Source organism: Gobio gobio (genome assembly GCF_949357685.1).
Source record: "Gobio gobio genome assembly, chromosome: 18".
NCBI lineage: Eukaryota > Metazoa > Chordata > Actinopteri > Cypriniformes > Gobionidae > Gobio > Gobio gobio.
Window position 1 is genome coordinate 42734768 of NC_137111.1, and position 17255 is coordinate 42752022.

Genomic DNA, 17255 nt, shown 5'->3' on the forward strand with positions numbered 1-17255 from the left:
AAAGAACAGTTTTTTCCCCAGAGCTGTCTCTTTACTGAACTCAAACCCCCGTTGATCCACTTCCCTCATAAACTGCGAACTCTCCTACCTCACATCTGCCTTCACTTTGTTATTTGCACTACCGACTGTTTATTACAGTAACAACTGTTTACTTATGCATTCTGCACCACCATACCGTAACTGGATTATGCTCATCTGCACTGCCGACTGTATTTACAGTAACAATGTTTACATTTGCATTTTGCACCGTACTTCTAACTGGAATATGCAACCACTTTTCACTGCACTTTTACACTTTCTTTCGGATAGCTCTGTCCATAATTTATTGTACTAACTTAATCCACTGCTATATTCCTCATATTAGCCTAACATATTATTGTATACCTCTAACTGTAAAATTCTGTTCAAGTAATAACCGTCTGTATATTTATTCATAGTACATAGTCACCTGTAAATTCTGTTTATAGTAATAGCCATCTGTATATTATATTCATAGTACATATTCACCTGTAAATTCTGTTTATAGTAATAGCCATCTGTATATTATATTCTAGTACATATTCACCTGTAAATTCTGTTTATAGTAATAGCCATCTGTATATTTATTCACTGTATATATTCATCTGTAAATTCAGTTCTACTTATAGTAATAACCATCTCTCTACTTATACATATTTATATATATTCAGAACATTTTTATGTCCTGCACTTACGCAACCATTGTATATCCTGCACTTGCTGCTATTGCACTTCTGGTTAGACCTAAACTGCATTTCGTTGCCTTGTACTTGTACTTGTGTAATGACAATAAAGTTGAATCTAATCTAATCTAAGTTAAAATGGGTCATAAAAGGAGTAAATTAAAGAAAAGCATCTGGCCCAAAATTGAAATGAGGCCATACGCCATACGAGTTTTACACCAACATACCAAACTGACAATCTATCACTTGTCTTTCAACAAACATACATATTCAGGTCATAAACACACTTCAACCCTAATATAACAAACTACACTTCAGTACGAAGGGAAAAATACACCAATATACATTCTATGCATGAGCTGTAAAGAGAAACAAAATGCGAATATTAGACACAGAAACACACACACAAAGCACACTGTCTAGTGACCCGTGAAGGCCCGGCACCACAGGCAATAACATCCGACAGTATATGCAGTAATATCCTCATTAGTCTATATTCAGACACTGTAACTATATTCAAACTCTATATTACGCTCCTATATTCAGCCTGTTGTCATCACAATCTCCTGACATTTCTAATGGAAATCGTGGGTCATGTCATGGAATAGCAACTTCTTTCTTTCGTGCACTCGTTCTCAGCACTTCGAAAGGGAAAACTGATGGAATTTAGATCAGATCGGGTGTTCTCCTGATGCAACCAGGGCCACTAATATATGTAGACAGATCGTTGGGAGGATGTGTGTGTGTGTGTATGAGGGTCTTTAATAAGTGATCTGATGGCAGTGGACAGAGTGCCTGTGGGAGTCACGCTCTTCACACCTCCTACTGTTATCAGCTCAACCTTACCTTATATAACACACACTCACACGCCAATAAAAGCTCCACACAAAAAAAACAGAAGTCCACTGACAGACCCGCTCTCTTTCAGTGTCTGCAGTCATGTTTTATCAGGTGCGTGACATGCATACGCACATAAACTGTATGGTTCATATAGAGCTACCGTGGCTCCTGAGGGCAGCGTGTGTGAATGTTGACACCTCTGTCAAAAAGTTAAACAGTTAACAACATGTTTTGAGTTGATGTGTAGTCATGCACACATAAGCATATATATATATATATATATATATATATATATATATATATATATATATATATACATACAGTGAGGAAAGTAAGTATTTGAACACCCTGCTATTTTGCAAGTTCTCCCACTTAGAAATCATGGAGGGGTCTGAAATTGTCATCGTAGGTGCATGTCCACTGTGAGAGACATAATCTATAAAAAAAGATTCCAGAAATCACAATGTATGATTTTTTTAACTATTTATTTGTATGATACAGCTGCAAATAAGTATTTGAACACCTGTCTATCAGCTAGAATTCTGACCCTTAAAGACCTGTTAGTCTGCCTTTAAAATGTCCACCTCCACTCCATTTAATATCCTGAATTAGATGCACCTGTTTGAGGTTGTTAGCTGCATAAAGACACCTGTCCACCCCATACAATCAGTGAGAATCCAACTACTAACATGGCCAAGACCAAAGAGCTGTCCAAAGACACTAGAGCAGCTTGCCAAGCAGCTTGGTGAAAAAAGGTCCACTGTTGGAGCAATCATTAGAAAATGGAAGAAGCTAAACATGACTGTCAATCTCCCTCGGACTGGGGCTCCATGCAAGATCTCACCTCGTGGGGTCTCAATGATCCTAAGAAAGGTGAGAAATCAGCCCAGAACTACACGGGAGGAGCTGGTCAATGACCTGAAAAGAGCTGGGACCACCGTTTCTAAGGTTACTGTTGGTAATACACTAAGACGTCATGGTTTGAAATCATGCATGGCACGGAAGGTTCCCCTGCTTAAACCAGCACATGTCCAGGCCCGTCTTAAGTTTGCCAATGACCATTTGGATGATCCAGAGGAGTCATGGAGAAAGTCACGTGGTCAGATGAGACCAAAATAGAACTTTTTGGATATAATTCCACTAAACGTGTTTGTCGGAAGAAGAATGAACGAAGGTCTTACGAGACCCAAGAACACAATCCCTACTGTGAAGCATGGGGGTGGTAGCATCATGCTTTGGGGGTGTTTTTCTGCACATGGGACAGGGCGACTGCACTGTATTAAGGAGAGGATGACCGGGGCCATGTATTATGAGATTTTGGGGAACAACCTCCTTCCCTCAGTTAGATCATTGAAAATGGGTCGAGGCTGGGTCTCCCAACATGACAATGACCCGAAGCACACAGCCAGGAGAACCAAGGAGTGGCTCTGTAAGCAGCATATCAAGGTTCTGGCGTGGCCTAGCCAGTCTCCAGACCTAAACCCAATAGAGAATCTTTGGAGGGAGCTCAAACTCCGTGTTTCTCAGCAACAGGCCAGAAACCTGACGGATCTAGAGAAGATCTGTGTGGAGGAGTGGGCCAAAATCCCTCCTGCAGTGTGTGCAAACCTGGTGAAAAACTACAGGAAACGTTTGACCTCTGTTATTGCAAACAAAGGCTATTGTACCAAATATTAACATTGATTTTCTCAAGTGTTCAAATACTTATTTGCAGCTGTATCATACAAATAAATAGTTAAAAAATCATACTTTGTGATTTCTGGATTTTTTTTTTGTGATTATGTCTCTCACAGTGGACATGCACCTACGATGACAATTTCAGACCCCTCCATGATTTCTAAGTGGGAGAACTTGCAAAATAGCAGGGTGTTCAAATACTTATTTTCCTCACTGTATATATATATATGGAACAATATTAGGAAGGTGGTCATAATGTTATGCCTGACCGGTGTGTGTATGTGCGAGTGTGTGTGTATTATATATATAATATAAATATATAATTATATATATATATATATATATATATATATATATATATATATAATATAAATATATAATATATATATATATATATATATATACACACACACACACTCACACATACACACACCGGTCAGGCATAACATTATGACCACCACCTTAATATTGTTCCTAATATTATCCCCACGTGCATCAATAAGCCTTGTCCGCCCATGATGACCTTGTCGCCAGTTCACCACTGTTCCTTCCTTGGACCACTTTTAGATAGATACTGACCACTGCAGACCGGGAACACCCCACAAGAGCTGCAGTTTTAGAGCTAAGAACTAAATAAGCTCACGGTCAAAGGGACAAAAGTACAGTATTTGATTTAATAAAGTGTCTTGGCTAATAACAATATTTGTGTCCAATAAATTCACTTGCCATCGGAAAGTGTGGCAAAACGTTTTATTCCCATATTCATGCCTTTTTGTCTGTGTACCTGTAGTGACTGCAGTATATGGTGTGAATGTGTGTTTGTGTTCACCTGAGGCCGTGGGTGTCCTTTGACCAGGCACTGCAGAACTAACGTGTCCCCCTCTCGGATGGTGTAGATCCGTTCACTGATGTTGTCCTCCTTCACCACACACGCCTGCCCAGAATGCACAATCTGAGCATTCGCAGGAGCTAAGGACAGAGAGAAAGTCAGATTATTCTATAACATTTTCACTTCATTCTACAACTTCTTTAGCAGTGACGTTGATATATGCTATGTTGGAGACCAACTAACTAAACTAGTGACGCTACTAACCTAACCTCTTTTTTTAAGTAAGTAGCAAGATACATTTGCCCTCTCTCACATACAATGACCCCATAAAAAGTATTTGGACACTTCAGTCAGGTAAAAATTGCATTACATAACATACTAAAGCCAAATGGCATTTATTTTAAAGAAATACAGCACACGTGCGGTTTGCAAGCAAAAATATTTACCTTTTTTTTGTTTTGCATTTTTTAGTATTCATTAAATTATGTTAATAGATAGAACAGATATAAATATAAAAAAGTTAGTTTAATTATTATTATCATAGTCTTTTTCACACACAATATAAATAATATTGGGCTAATAATACCGGTAATTGTCATTTAACTGACACTGTCACAAAACTGCTCCTCCTGGATCCAAATGTAGCTTTATTAGGGCAATCCAGAATCATAAATCAAAAAGCAGGGCAGAAAAACTTAAGGGCATACAGGGAAATCCAGAAAACCAGGCAGAAAGTCAAAACTGCTCAGAAATGCAGTGTAACACAAGACTTTGCAAAGAATGAGTGAAAATACAGGGCTTGAATACGCAGGCAATAACAAGATAATGAGACACAAGTGGAAGCAATCAAACATAAGTCTAAGCAATGGATTATGGGAAATGCAGTTCATTATAGGAAAACAAAGAGACGTGCCCTCTTGTGGCGATCATGGGCACTCCAGCTGGCGGATGTGACAACATTTCAGGAATAAATCAATAAAAACACTGAAATGTTCCCTCTGGGTCCAACCCAGACCACTTATTGTTAAGAACATCTGGTAAAGTATTCTGAACTGTAATGGATCCGCCATCAATACATGTTATAAGTGTACATCCAGGGAGAAAAATGACTTGCTATGAGATACGGCCTTCTTATATGTATGTTTATAGAAAAGCATGCATGGCCTAAGTGCGCTGAATTGGACAAAACAATACGAGAAATTTCAGATGACATTCTTATGTTCCATGAGTCAGATGTGCACTCAAGAACTACTTGCATCTTCCCTAACAGAGTTTGCAAGCTGGAATGCGGTGGGTTTCACTTCATGCTCTGAGAAGAATTCAAACTCAGGGCCCTCGGGAATACAAACCAGCACTGCGGGCAGCCGAGCCCGGCGGTCACTGCCCGGTGAACGCTTTGATTGCGAAGAGGAACGCATGTACCGCGACAGCCTACACACTGTAAGCGATGAGTCTGCGTTGCTTATTAGCATTTAAAAGGGAGTCTGGGACAAGAATAGCTGCGAGGCAATGCAGGACGTGTTTAGAAATGTGTGGAAATTGCCAAAGCTTTTATTTGTGAGTGTAATGGTGTGGTCAGGGCTGAGCGGGCATCACAGGCCAGTCCCCACGCCAAAATGAATGACGCTCATTAGCGGTACAATGAGGCCTGCACTCATGCTAACGCCGCTAACAACCAGCTGAAGAGAATGGTTGTCATACAATAAAAACTCTTAACTGAGCAATTCGATGCATTACATTCCACAAAGACAACTCTCATTGTACGTTTCCACAGTCATACACAACCTGGGGATTTCAAGGCCTAGAAAAGTCATGAAAATATAATGAGCACATGCTCTGCTAAAATACATTTCATTGGCTAAATATTATTATTGTGTAGAGTAAAGCTTGCTCACAACTTATTGTGATTAACAATAGACCTTAGACAGGGTAGCACCTTATTTCATTTTTGAGTGAAAATGAGACTGTGAGGGATAGAATTAAAGGGTTAGTTTCACCCAAAAAAGAAAATGCTGTCATTAATTACTCACCCTCATGTCGTTCCAAACACGTAAGACCTTCGTTCATCTTTGGAACACAAATTAAGATATTTTTGATGAAATCCGAGGGGTTTCTGAACCAGCCATAGGCAGCAACTTCAATGCAACTTTCAAGTAGGCATGTGCCGGTATCAAATTTTCATGTTGCGATTAATTGCTGAAGCTTTTATCACGGTATACGGTATTATCACGATATTGAAATAAGTTGCAAAAAAAGTGTTGTCATACTATAAAAGGTTAAATCACTTTCTTATAACAAAAGAACCAAACATTTAAATACAATAAAGCAATACACAAAAATGTATAAAGTAAACAAATATTTAAAACAGATTAAAGTGCAAAAGAATTATAAAGAACAATAGGTATGCTGAAATGTACATTTAACCAAGATTAATACATGCTTTAGAAGTATTTTTCATTGTCAGTTTGTTAATGAAGGAACTAATGTTAAATACTGGAGCCTTGTAAAGTGTGTGATTGAACAACAGTCAGAACATATTCAAACAATATCTAGGGCATGTAATTTAGTCCAGATTAAAATATAAAATGCAAGTTTGAAAATTAATAGCCTTAAGTCTTTAAGTATTTTGTATTAGGTTATGTGATTACTGGGGAAACAGCTGCATTTCTGCTGTTCCGTCAGCGCCCTCTGCTGTCGAAGAATGAATGTGCACTTCAGCACTCCTCATTCCGCCATGTGCTCGGCTCATGCACGGTCTTTTTACATCAGTGCATTCCTCTTTGACGTGTTTTTCATTTTAAACGGTTGATGGGTAAAGTATTCTTAAAATTCATTCTAAAAATCTGAATAATTCGTAATAAATAATTATTCACGGTATTTTGAAGTGCCCACGATAACAATATTGTGCATGTTCATTATTGCGGTATATCGTATTACCGTTTACCGGCACATGTCTACTTTCAAGGCCCAGTAAGGCAGTAAAGACATTGTTAAAATAGTCCATGTGACTCCAGTGGTTCAACCTTAATGTTATGAACCGTAATGTCCCATGAACGTGTTAAGTCACCACCTCATTATTGGCCAGCTCCTGCGTCAGCATCACATGCATGTTTCGTGGTGCTCACATGAACAGCATCGGCCAACAGTGAGCCGTCGTTCTGACGTAGAACCTGGAAGCGCTGCACTGTGTTTACTACATGAAGAATGTAGGAGACTGACATAGACGAGAAGAAATTGTTGAATTAAGTTGTTATTTTTTGCACAAAAAAAGTATTCTCGTCGCTTCATAACATCAAGGTTGAACCACTGGAGTCACATAGCCTGGCTCCGCCCTCCTACATACGTCCGCTCAATTTTCATTTTCCTTCAGTACTCCGTCTGGGACTGCGGTATATTCTTAGGTTTTTTCCGAACAAATTTTTACCGGTCCAATCAGCGAACAGAGGGAGTGGCTGAGAACGATGACGTTGATGTCGTGCTCTAGTTTGAGATGATATACGTCACAACCAAACATTAGCGATTGGTTATGGCAGATCCAGAGTGGCTCTGGGCAAATCCAATAGTTTTAAACTTCAACAGAGGACACGCCTTTAACCTTTAACTTTAAAGATTTCATCAAAAATATCTTAATTTTTTGTGTTCCTAAGATGAACGAAGGTCTTGCGGGTTTGGAACGACATGACAGAATTAAAATTTTTGGGTGAACTAAAGTGCATTCATTGGATTCACTGTCCTGTTGTTTAACAACATAATTGTTCAGCTGACAAAACGTCTTACCGAAAAGTTGTAGAAATTATGTGATCTATGACCTTTATACAGAGTGTGCTATTGTAAAGTCGGATCTCATTCGGATCTCAAGAATCATTCAAACCACTTCACAAATTGGTCTGAATGATTCATTAGTGAATCGGTCTGAAATTAAACAATGAACCAGTGTTGTCACCGTTAACCAAAACTAAACTAATCATTAATTTAAAACTCATTTATTCAGACTAGCTTTCCCTTCATGATTACTGTGTGCACTCAAATCTAGCACTTTTGTTTTTGTGATTTTTATAGTAGTCATGTTTGTAAATGTTGCTTTTCTTTTTTTATGGTCTATTGGCATTGCTATTTAATGTTAATTATTCATTTTATTTTTTATTGTTGCTACTTCTTGATGTATGGTGACCTTGAGTTATCTGAAAGGCGCCTTAAATAAAATGTATTATTATTATTAAATAAAGCTGAAATAAATTTAAAATAAATATTAGATGGAAAAACTTTGAACTTTGAAATGTCGCATATAGGCAACTAACAGAAGATTTTAATAATAAATATAAATAATATTATAAATAATACGGTTTTATACAGTCGACACCAAATTTGGGTAACGGGATGCTGCCTTATAATCTTGTGATAATTATGCTGTAAATGTAATGGAAATTCATCAGTCAAACTAATTTATCATCTTAAACAAAAATAACACAACCTTAAGTTCACCATATTACAAAATAACCCTCACAATATAGATAGCCTTCTGGTACGGCTTTTTTGAGCGGCACGATAATAGCGATGTGAATAGCAATGAGCCTATAATGTGTGTGTAAGAGAAAATAACAGCGTGGTCAATAGAGAGGTCTCCTCAAAGACAGAGCCAATGAATTTCTCCATGATGTGATTATTATTGATCCGTTAAGTGTGAGGTGTGTTTGTGTGTGTGAGGTCTTTGAGTTAACAGCTGCAGGTACACCACATAATGTGAGGATGACTGAACCTCACAAACCACTTGCCCTCTCAGCAGGTGTGCGTGTGTGAGTGTGTGTGTGTAAGCCCCAGATTGTCGGACACTCTCCTCCTCAGCGGGAGAGAACGCCCAGCGTCAGGGATGAGCTCTCTTTAACTCTGCAGCCGGGTCAACATCTATCACTGTCACACTGACCCAGTGCATCATGGGATGAAGACAATCCAAATCTTCACATCAGTATTCGGCGGCAGTCGCTCGGCAACAGGACTCGCTCTGGGTCAGCAATTCAGGAAATAAATATCACAGAGAACCGGAGCAACCTCAGTCTAGTCTAGATGAGTGCTTAGATTCTAATACTGATCAACAACACTATCTACAGTTTTTATGTTTGTATGAATATTAGGTTACACTTTATTTTAAGGTGTCATTGTCCTAGTGTAATTATTAGGGCCGGGACTTTAACGCGTTAATTAAGATTAATTACGCAAAAAATAAATAACAATTTTAACCACACTTATTTTTGCACCGCGGAACGTTTTTCAATGAATGAGTTTCGACGGACCGATTATACTGGAGCACCAACTAGCGTTCTTGACTTCCGACAACAACAAACCACAGTGAACATGAACGAAGAAGTAATATATTTATAATAATATATAGAAGTAATAAATATTCATATGCAATTAAAATGCGATTAATTAATTACAAAGCCTCTAATTAATTAGATTAATTTTTTAATCGAGTCCCAGCCCTAGTAATTATATATTTAAGTACTTAGTAATATTAATTAACAACATGTACTTACTATAGGGTTGGATTAGGGTTTGATTGTAACTATGCATAATTTACTGTCATTACTATGGTAAGTATGTAACATATGTAGCGATGGATGGATGGATGGATGGATGGATGGATGGATGGATGGATGGATGTTTTGAATGTTACCTAAACCAGCTGTATTTTTATCTTTGCTTAAACAATTTTACCATTTTAAATAACTACAGTGATTGAGCAGAATTATCATAGTTACTCTTTAAAATGGACGATTCATGCACATTTATATGAAACCTAAATTTTAAGAGATGAGGAGCATATACCAAAATGTGGTGGGTGCATGCCCCCCCCCTAACAGGTAAATGTGGTAACCTGTTGTAAATTGTATATGCTGCTGATGTGTGGGCATGCTGTCACCCAACACGCAACTTCTCAAACATCTCTCTCTTTTTGCCTTTTCTGTCCATCCATCCATCCGTTCGCCCATACAACCATCCATCTAAATCTGAAGCAAACAAGGTTCTCTCTGTGAGTTATCAAACTAGTCTCAAGCCAGCAGAGGGGAACACGCCGGAGGGGGGTGGAAAGAAACAAAACAAATGGAGAGCGGCATAGAGAGATGGAATATAAAAACAAATCAATACAAGACACACACACACACACAAAATAAATGAACACAGTCATCCAAACCTCCACACACTCACAGAGTCACAATACAGAGAGAGGGTGATATAAGCAAGAGCAAAAAATGAAAATCACATGGTTTTAGCAAATAAAACTGGACGTGGCCTTCAAGGGAAACATGCACTGACATCTTGTGAGTAGCAGTTCAAAAAATGTTGAGCCATTGAGCCAATAGCTTGAATGTAACTCTACACCTTTGCTTCATTTAGTATACGTCAATCCATGAATATGCAAATTAGCCCTGCCTCCACTCACTCACACCAGCTCAGAGATCCACAGCGTCTACTTTACTGTTGTAAACGCTACACAATGGTATCGCTCTCTACAACTTCGGAGCTTAGAATGTCAGTGAAGAAAGGCATATAGTTCATAACATAACATAACATCGTAATATTAGTGCTGAGCAAATTAACGCGATAACGCGGGTGATTTTTTTTTCAGTTTAAAGGGATAGTTCACCCAAAAATGAAAATTAGCCCATAATTTACTCACCCTCAAGTCATCCTAGGTAGCCTAGAAATCTAAACGCACCCTAGTGGCAGAAAATTTATTTTGCCGCGAGTGTAGTCTAGCAACTCTTGGTAGACCTCAGAGCTGGAAATACCAAACTCTGGTCAGGCCAATCACAGCGTGTGTAGAGTCGGTGGGCGGGCTTAACATAATGACGGAGCGGAGTTGCGGAGGTTCTTGGTGTTACAGGTAAACAAAGAAGCTGACGATCAGCGTCTTTCAAATCGGTTTTGGCCGCTACTCTGGAAGACTTGGAGTTAAGCTTTTCTTTGAGGAAAGAACAAAGAACGGCACTGATGTCATTCGTAAGAAAGGAAGATGTGTTCTGAGTTTAATCTATTAACTAACGTTATCTCTGCCTCGGTTGGTTGTGGCGCTATCCAATAACGTGCAGAGGAAATTTGACAGACAACCGTTTATCCCGCCCCTCGGATTGAGCCCTGTCAATGGTGAGTTTCCAGACTAAACATCTTGATGTGGGTCTGGCTTGTCAGGCTACATCCTAGGTGTATATGACATTCTTCTTTCAGACGAATAAAATCTGAGTTATATTTCAAAAATCCAGGCTAATCCAAGCATTAGAATTGGATTCATAGTTGCTCTGTTTTTGAAGTCCTTAAAAAGTGCATCTGCCCATCAAATAACGTGCTCGATTCGCTTCAGAAAGTCTTTATCCACACCCCGGAGCCGTGTGGAGCACGTTATTTGACGGACAGATGCACTTTTTATGGACTTCAAAAACAGAGCAACTATGAATCAAATTCTAATGCTTGGATTAGCCTGGACTTTTGTAATATAACTCCGATTTTATTTGTCTGAAAGAAGAAAGTCATATACACCTAGGATGACTTGAGGCTGAGTAAATTATGGGCTAATTTTCATTTTTGGGTGAACTATCCCTTTAACGCATTAAAAATATTTAACGCAATTAACGCAGCGTCCGTTTTTATACCCATTTTTGCCCAGCGTCACATTATATGATCACGCTCTTATTCATGTAAATGCTTTTAAAGAATCTAAGCGCAACAAGACACAAGAGAACGTGCTGAAGGCTATGTCAGTGTCCTGTCTGTGTGGCTGCGTCTTCATTAGATCCCTAGTTCAGTAGTCAGGGCACTGATCAGGGTGTCGTCCACATTCATGTACACAATATACTGATTCACCACCTAGGAAGCTAGGGAGCTAATCGAGGGACACCCCCTCATTACCCTGACACACGCACATGCACACATGCACATACACACACCAGTCTCATGCACACAGAGTTCTCTTTTGCTCTTGAACAAACAATAACAACAGCACAGAGAATGTTGCCAAACTGCCAGTTCTGTCGAGTATTCTCATAATAGGACTTTTAAATGAGTTAAATAACGAGAAAATGAGATGCACACATTCCACATCATGTTCGGCAGCAGATCTTAAAGTGACAGCAGCACTGAAGATGTCTGTCATTAATGTTCATCAAAGAACAGGAATAGTGAAAATTGTAGCTTTAATGATGATTAATCTATCTTTCATTTATTATTTCTGCAGTTAAGAAAGGTGTTGATAACTTTATTCAATTTCTGTGTAGACTATGTCTAACAGGGAGGACCATGGGTAAATATACAATTTATTATAAGGGCTTCATGTAAAGATTGTTTTAAGTTCAATTAAATTAAAAGCCTACACTCTAAAAAAAAAAGGTTCTATATGGCACCAAAAATGGTTCTTCGTCGTAATCATAGAGGAACCACTTTTGGTGCACCATATCTTAACATGTTCTGTATATGGTAGCGGTGCAATATAGCAACTTAGTCAAAGAACCGGTGAAGAACCTCTGAAGAACCACTGAAGCACCAAAATTGGTGCTATATAGCACTTAAAAAGGTTCCCCTATGATTACGAGCCAAGAACCATTTTTGGTGCCATATAGAACCTTTTTTTTGTTTAGAGTGATAAATGTTGAAATTGGTAGCTTTCAGTTATACTGTAATGTAACGTCATTAATGTAGCGATTAATTACGATTACTAACAGAACATTTTTATTAATTAGTTGCTTTTTTTAATCAATTCGCAGCCCTACGTAATATACATCATATACACAATTCACCCGCTATATTGGTAAATGTACCTGCTTCTGTTGAGACTCGCCTGCTTCAGAGCATAGTTAATGATATGCTAAAGGCCGCCCACAAGTTAAAGTGATTGGTTACAAGGTAGTTTGTGATGTCAGAAACACTGGCGATTTCTGGTTCACTGCAGTTTTAAGGAGAAAATACTCAGCAATGGTGTTGACTTATGAATTTGCACATGGTTTGTCTTAAAGGTTCAGTGTGTAGTATTTATGACGACCAATTGACAGAAATGCAATATAATATACATAACTATGTTTTCAGTGGAGTATAAAGACCTTACATATGTACCGTTATGTTTTTATTAACCTTAGATTGAGCCATTTCCATAAAAGTGTTACTTCCGCCCACGTGACCTTTTCAACGTACGTTACGTAATGCCTGGCTCGTTGCAGACCAGCACAAGACGACCAATTGTGGTTAAAAAGTATATACATTTGAATAGTTTTTTTAGAAAATGACTGTTTGTTTCGCTAGAGACCCTATTCCTCCGCTGGGATCACGCAGTACCATTTGAAGCACTTCTAAGCCTTTGAAACTGCATTGATGTGGACGTTCAACATTTTGGTTGCAATTGAAGTCCATTGTGTGGAGAAAAATCCTGGAATGTTTTCCTCAAAAAATTGAATTTCTTTTCCACTGAAGAAAGAAAGACATGGACATCTTGGATGGCATTGGGTGAGTAAATTAACAGGAAATGTTCATTTTGAGGTGAACTAATCCTTTAAAGGCCCCAAACAACAGGATGAGGAATGCAGAACTCGGAAAAGATTACACCAAGCAAATTAGGGCAGATGTAAAAACCGCCGGTGTAATTGATGGCCTGAAATGCTGTTTGCTCCACCTGCACCCACGCTCCTCTGGGAATACTTCTGCACCCCTTCTGACCAGCTTCAACTGTTGCTGGAAGTTTTCTAGAGCATCGCCTCCCCGTCTCGCTATTCTTCATGCGTGCGCTCTACACATAAATCATCGCTGAAACACTCCTGCTGAGGAGCTTCACCAGATTCACTCACTTCCTGGAGTCGCACACTTATTCATCTGTCCTGCATCTCCCACTGTCCCGAGAGAAAAGGAGAGAGAGAATTATTCATCCTCAAGGCGCTTAACGGCTCGTCTATGAGCATGTTTTGTGAGAATAAATAAGATCCTTGAGTGGAAGAGAGACTGGCCGGCAGGGGCTAATCTGACAGCGTTAGGTGTGTCAAGGTGTTTTATTGAGTGTTTACTTGTTGTGTGAGGAGCTGATAGCTTTCACTGTGGCTCAATACGGATCAGCCCTCTGACAAACATGACTATTGGCAAAAACGACCACTAGGGCAGACGGCATCTCATCAGACAAACATCTCTGGCAGCGAGAAGAGCAGGGCTGAGTGCTGCCGCTGGAGCACATGCCAGGACTTCTAAGCGCCTGTAGTGTATGCGTGCATACAGAAAAATCATGCCCGTTCAAACTGACATGATCCCTCAGATCAGAGAAGCAGTGCATTTTGATTACAACTTTTTGTATCTTAATTAGTAAAGGTATAGTTAATTTAGTCACCCACACCCGTATAATGTAAATTTGAAAGATATTTTGAAAAATACCTCAAGTGGGCTTTTTTGTGCATACAATTGTGTCATTGTAGTCCAGTGTCGTCCAATTGACCTATCGGTAAGCCCCGCCCCCCTTAGTAATTGTTGCTAGCTCGGACAAACAAACGGAGTTGCTATATCTTACATTGACAGCTGTCAGTGTGAAAACCTTATCCCAAGATGTTTTGGGACACAGAATGTAGCGTATACCCCGTCCGAATGATGGCCAAACGTTACTGATGGTTTATCAAGTTTATGTCCTTTTTCACTCCAAAAAAATCATCGTAAGAGCTGAACAAACAAAGCATAAGAAGTGCGCATTAACGTCTCATTCACAAACTATCTCTCTCCGTTGCATTACCATTAACATACACAGCAAAGTACACAAAAACACTCATACAACTAACAGTAAACAAACATATACACAGACCGTATGCCTTTTCGAGGGTGCAATTAATAACTGGTAAACTATGTATCTGCAAAACAACTCTGATAAACTGCGTGCGAGCTCTCCCTTTCACTACCCGTAGACTATAAAACCCATCAAAATAGGAGTCCTCCTTAGTAGGACAGATAATGTAGACCTTAAACATGTCTAAAATTAAATTAATTTACATATAACCAGTTTAATATGGAGAGGCACTGAAATGTAGCCCTTCGTGTTTTTGACCTACAGTGTTACATGACGTGAGAACAGTTAGTTATTACGGTTTGTATGTTAGCAGGGACTTTAATCGTAACTTAACGAGAGTATGACAAACAGAAAATCCTCTCAGGATCCCTGGAATCAGTGTTACAGTACCTCAGGCACGGCATTTTAGCATTTTTGTAGCATCAACACCATCAAACCGATGAGAGCTTCAGATTTTCCAATGTTTCTCAATGGCGCTGACACCTAAAGATGTCCGAGTTCCGGTCCCAGCGCAACTGTTAAGGCCTTTGCACACTGAGTCCGAAATTCGCATGCGAAATTTTCGCACGTCAAAAAATAAATTCGACCTCACGTTATGTCAATCACGCTTGCACACTGCCTCCGAAACTTTCGTCTGTCAAAATAAAAAATCGGAACAGGTTCGATTTTCTGCGTTTTTCGCATCCGTTTTTCCCATCTACAGTGCTGATGCCCAACCTAAAACTGCTGGCAATGCTGGTGAATGAATCGCCAGTGCTCCTCAGATACCTACAATTATATATACAAATATTATTGTATCAAAAATACTGCAATATCACAGCTATAATTATAGCACACCAACTCCCTGTAAACCGTGTGTGTGTGTGTGTGTGTGTGTGTGTGTGTGCGCACAGATCCTAGACATACTGCCAGTCTCTGTTCAGGATTGGAAATTGGTGGTCTTCTTTTTAATATGTGGCTCCAGTATCGCTAGCAAAGCATCAAACGGAGCCACTGACATTCAACTTTGAATCGGTCTGGATAATCCTTAGCTCCTTGATAAGGAGGTGGAAGACGGCATTTTGTGTTGTTTTGCGTTTTTTTCCGTAACTCATTCATTAATACACATCGGACTCAGTGTGCAAGCTCTCTGTGCGTGACAAATTTTTCGGATCACGAATACGAAAAAACGCATGCGAAAATTTCGGACTCAGTGTGCAAAGGCCTTTACTCAACTGCCAGTGGCTCATCTGCGTTCGAGGGGAGGGGCTTACCGATAGGTCAATTGACTTTCACTATATGGATAAAAACAGTCGAAACATTCGTATAAACCAGGGGTGTCAAACATCCGCCCCACAGGCTGAATACAGCGACAGTGTTCAATCTGGCACGGGGGATGATTTGAACAATAATAGAAAATAGAGATGCACTAGTCGACCGACCGGCAATGAATCAGAATGGTTTTAGGTTTTATTTTGGCTGATCTCTATTCCGGACTTGCACACAAACGGCTTTGCAATCATTTCCCAAAATGACATTTGTGTGGGAATATTACAAAGTCTGTAAACAGGATGTAGCAACTCATAATGTAATAACGGCACCTAATGGATATAAGGTGGATTTTGTAGGCAGGTTAAGTCTGGATTCAGATTTTTAAAATGCACTGTAAAGGAATACCAATGCTTTATGTTTAATAAAAATATAATAATAATAACAATAGCATGAATATTTAAATTTCTCAGCTAGTTTAAGACTGATTTGGATTTTATTTAAATGAACTGCAAGGAATTATTCATATTTTTTATGTTTCAAAAGCTATTACAATTATGACAATATGTCTGTTTTTGGTGAGTTTATAATGCAAGACATTTCTCATAATGTAAAAAAAATTTATTACTTTATGAGCTCAATATTTTATTACATTTTGAGAAAATGATTTCATTAATGAACATTGTATTTAAATAATAATGTAATACTTTACATTATTACATTATGTGCAGTTATTACATGAGTTGCTACACAGGACGTTAAAGGGTCATTGGATGCAAAATTCACTTTTATATAGTGTTTGCATATAAATGTGTATTTGCAGTGTGTGGACACAACCAACCTACAATGACAAATATCCATTCATTCCTTATTTTTAATCCTCAAAAAGCCTATCATATTGCTCATGCTCCGCCCACGACTGTTGACGGACTGTCCCATATTAGCATATTTCCTCAGCCAGTTTTAAACTGTCCACCAAGGCAGCACTTCACATACAGACTTTACATGAAGACCCCTAAAGAATCATACCAACTTGTGGAAAATGGGCATCCGATGACCCCTTTAATGCAGGCCAGAGACGGGCAATGCTGAAGACGGACTCAAAGAGGAGAACACAGCTGTGCCAGCAGAGCAAAAAAATCTCACGGTTCGCAAAATATAGGAA

At 39.0% G+C, this 17255-nt stretch overlaps 1 protein-coding gene across 1 annotated transcript in view; it reads right to left on the bottom strand.

Annotated features, from left to right (window-relative positions):
- Positions 1–17255, bottom strand: part of mdga1 (MAM domain containing glycosylphosphatidylinositol anchor 1) — a gene marked incomplete at both ends in the record, with an annotated part of 286007 nt that overhangs the window by 210746 nt on the left and 58006 nt on the right. Inside the window, one exon of the mRNA XM_079843317.1 lies at positions 4048–4187. Coding sequence (XP_079699443.1) covers positions 4048–4187 — 140 coding nt within the window. The remainder of the gene's footprint in view (positions 1–4047; positions 4188–17255) is intronic.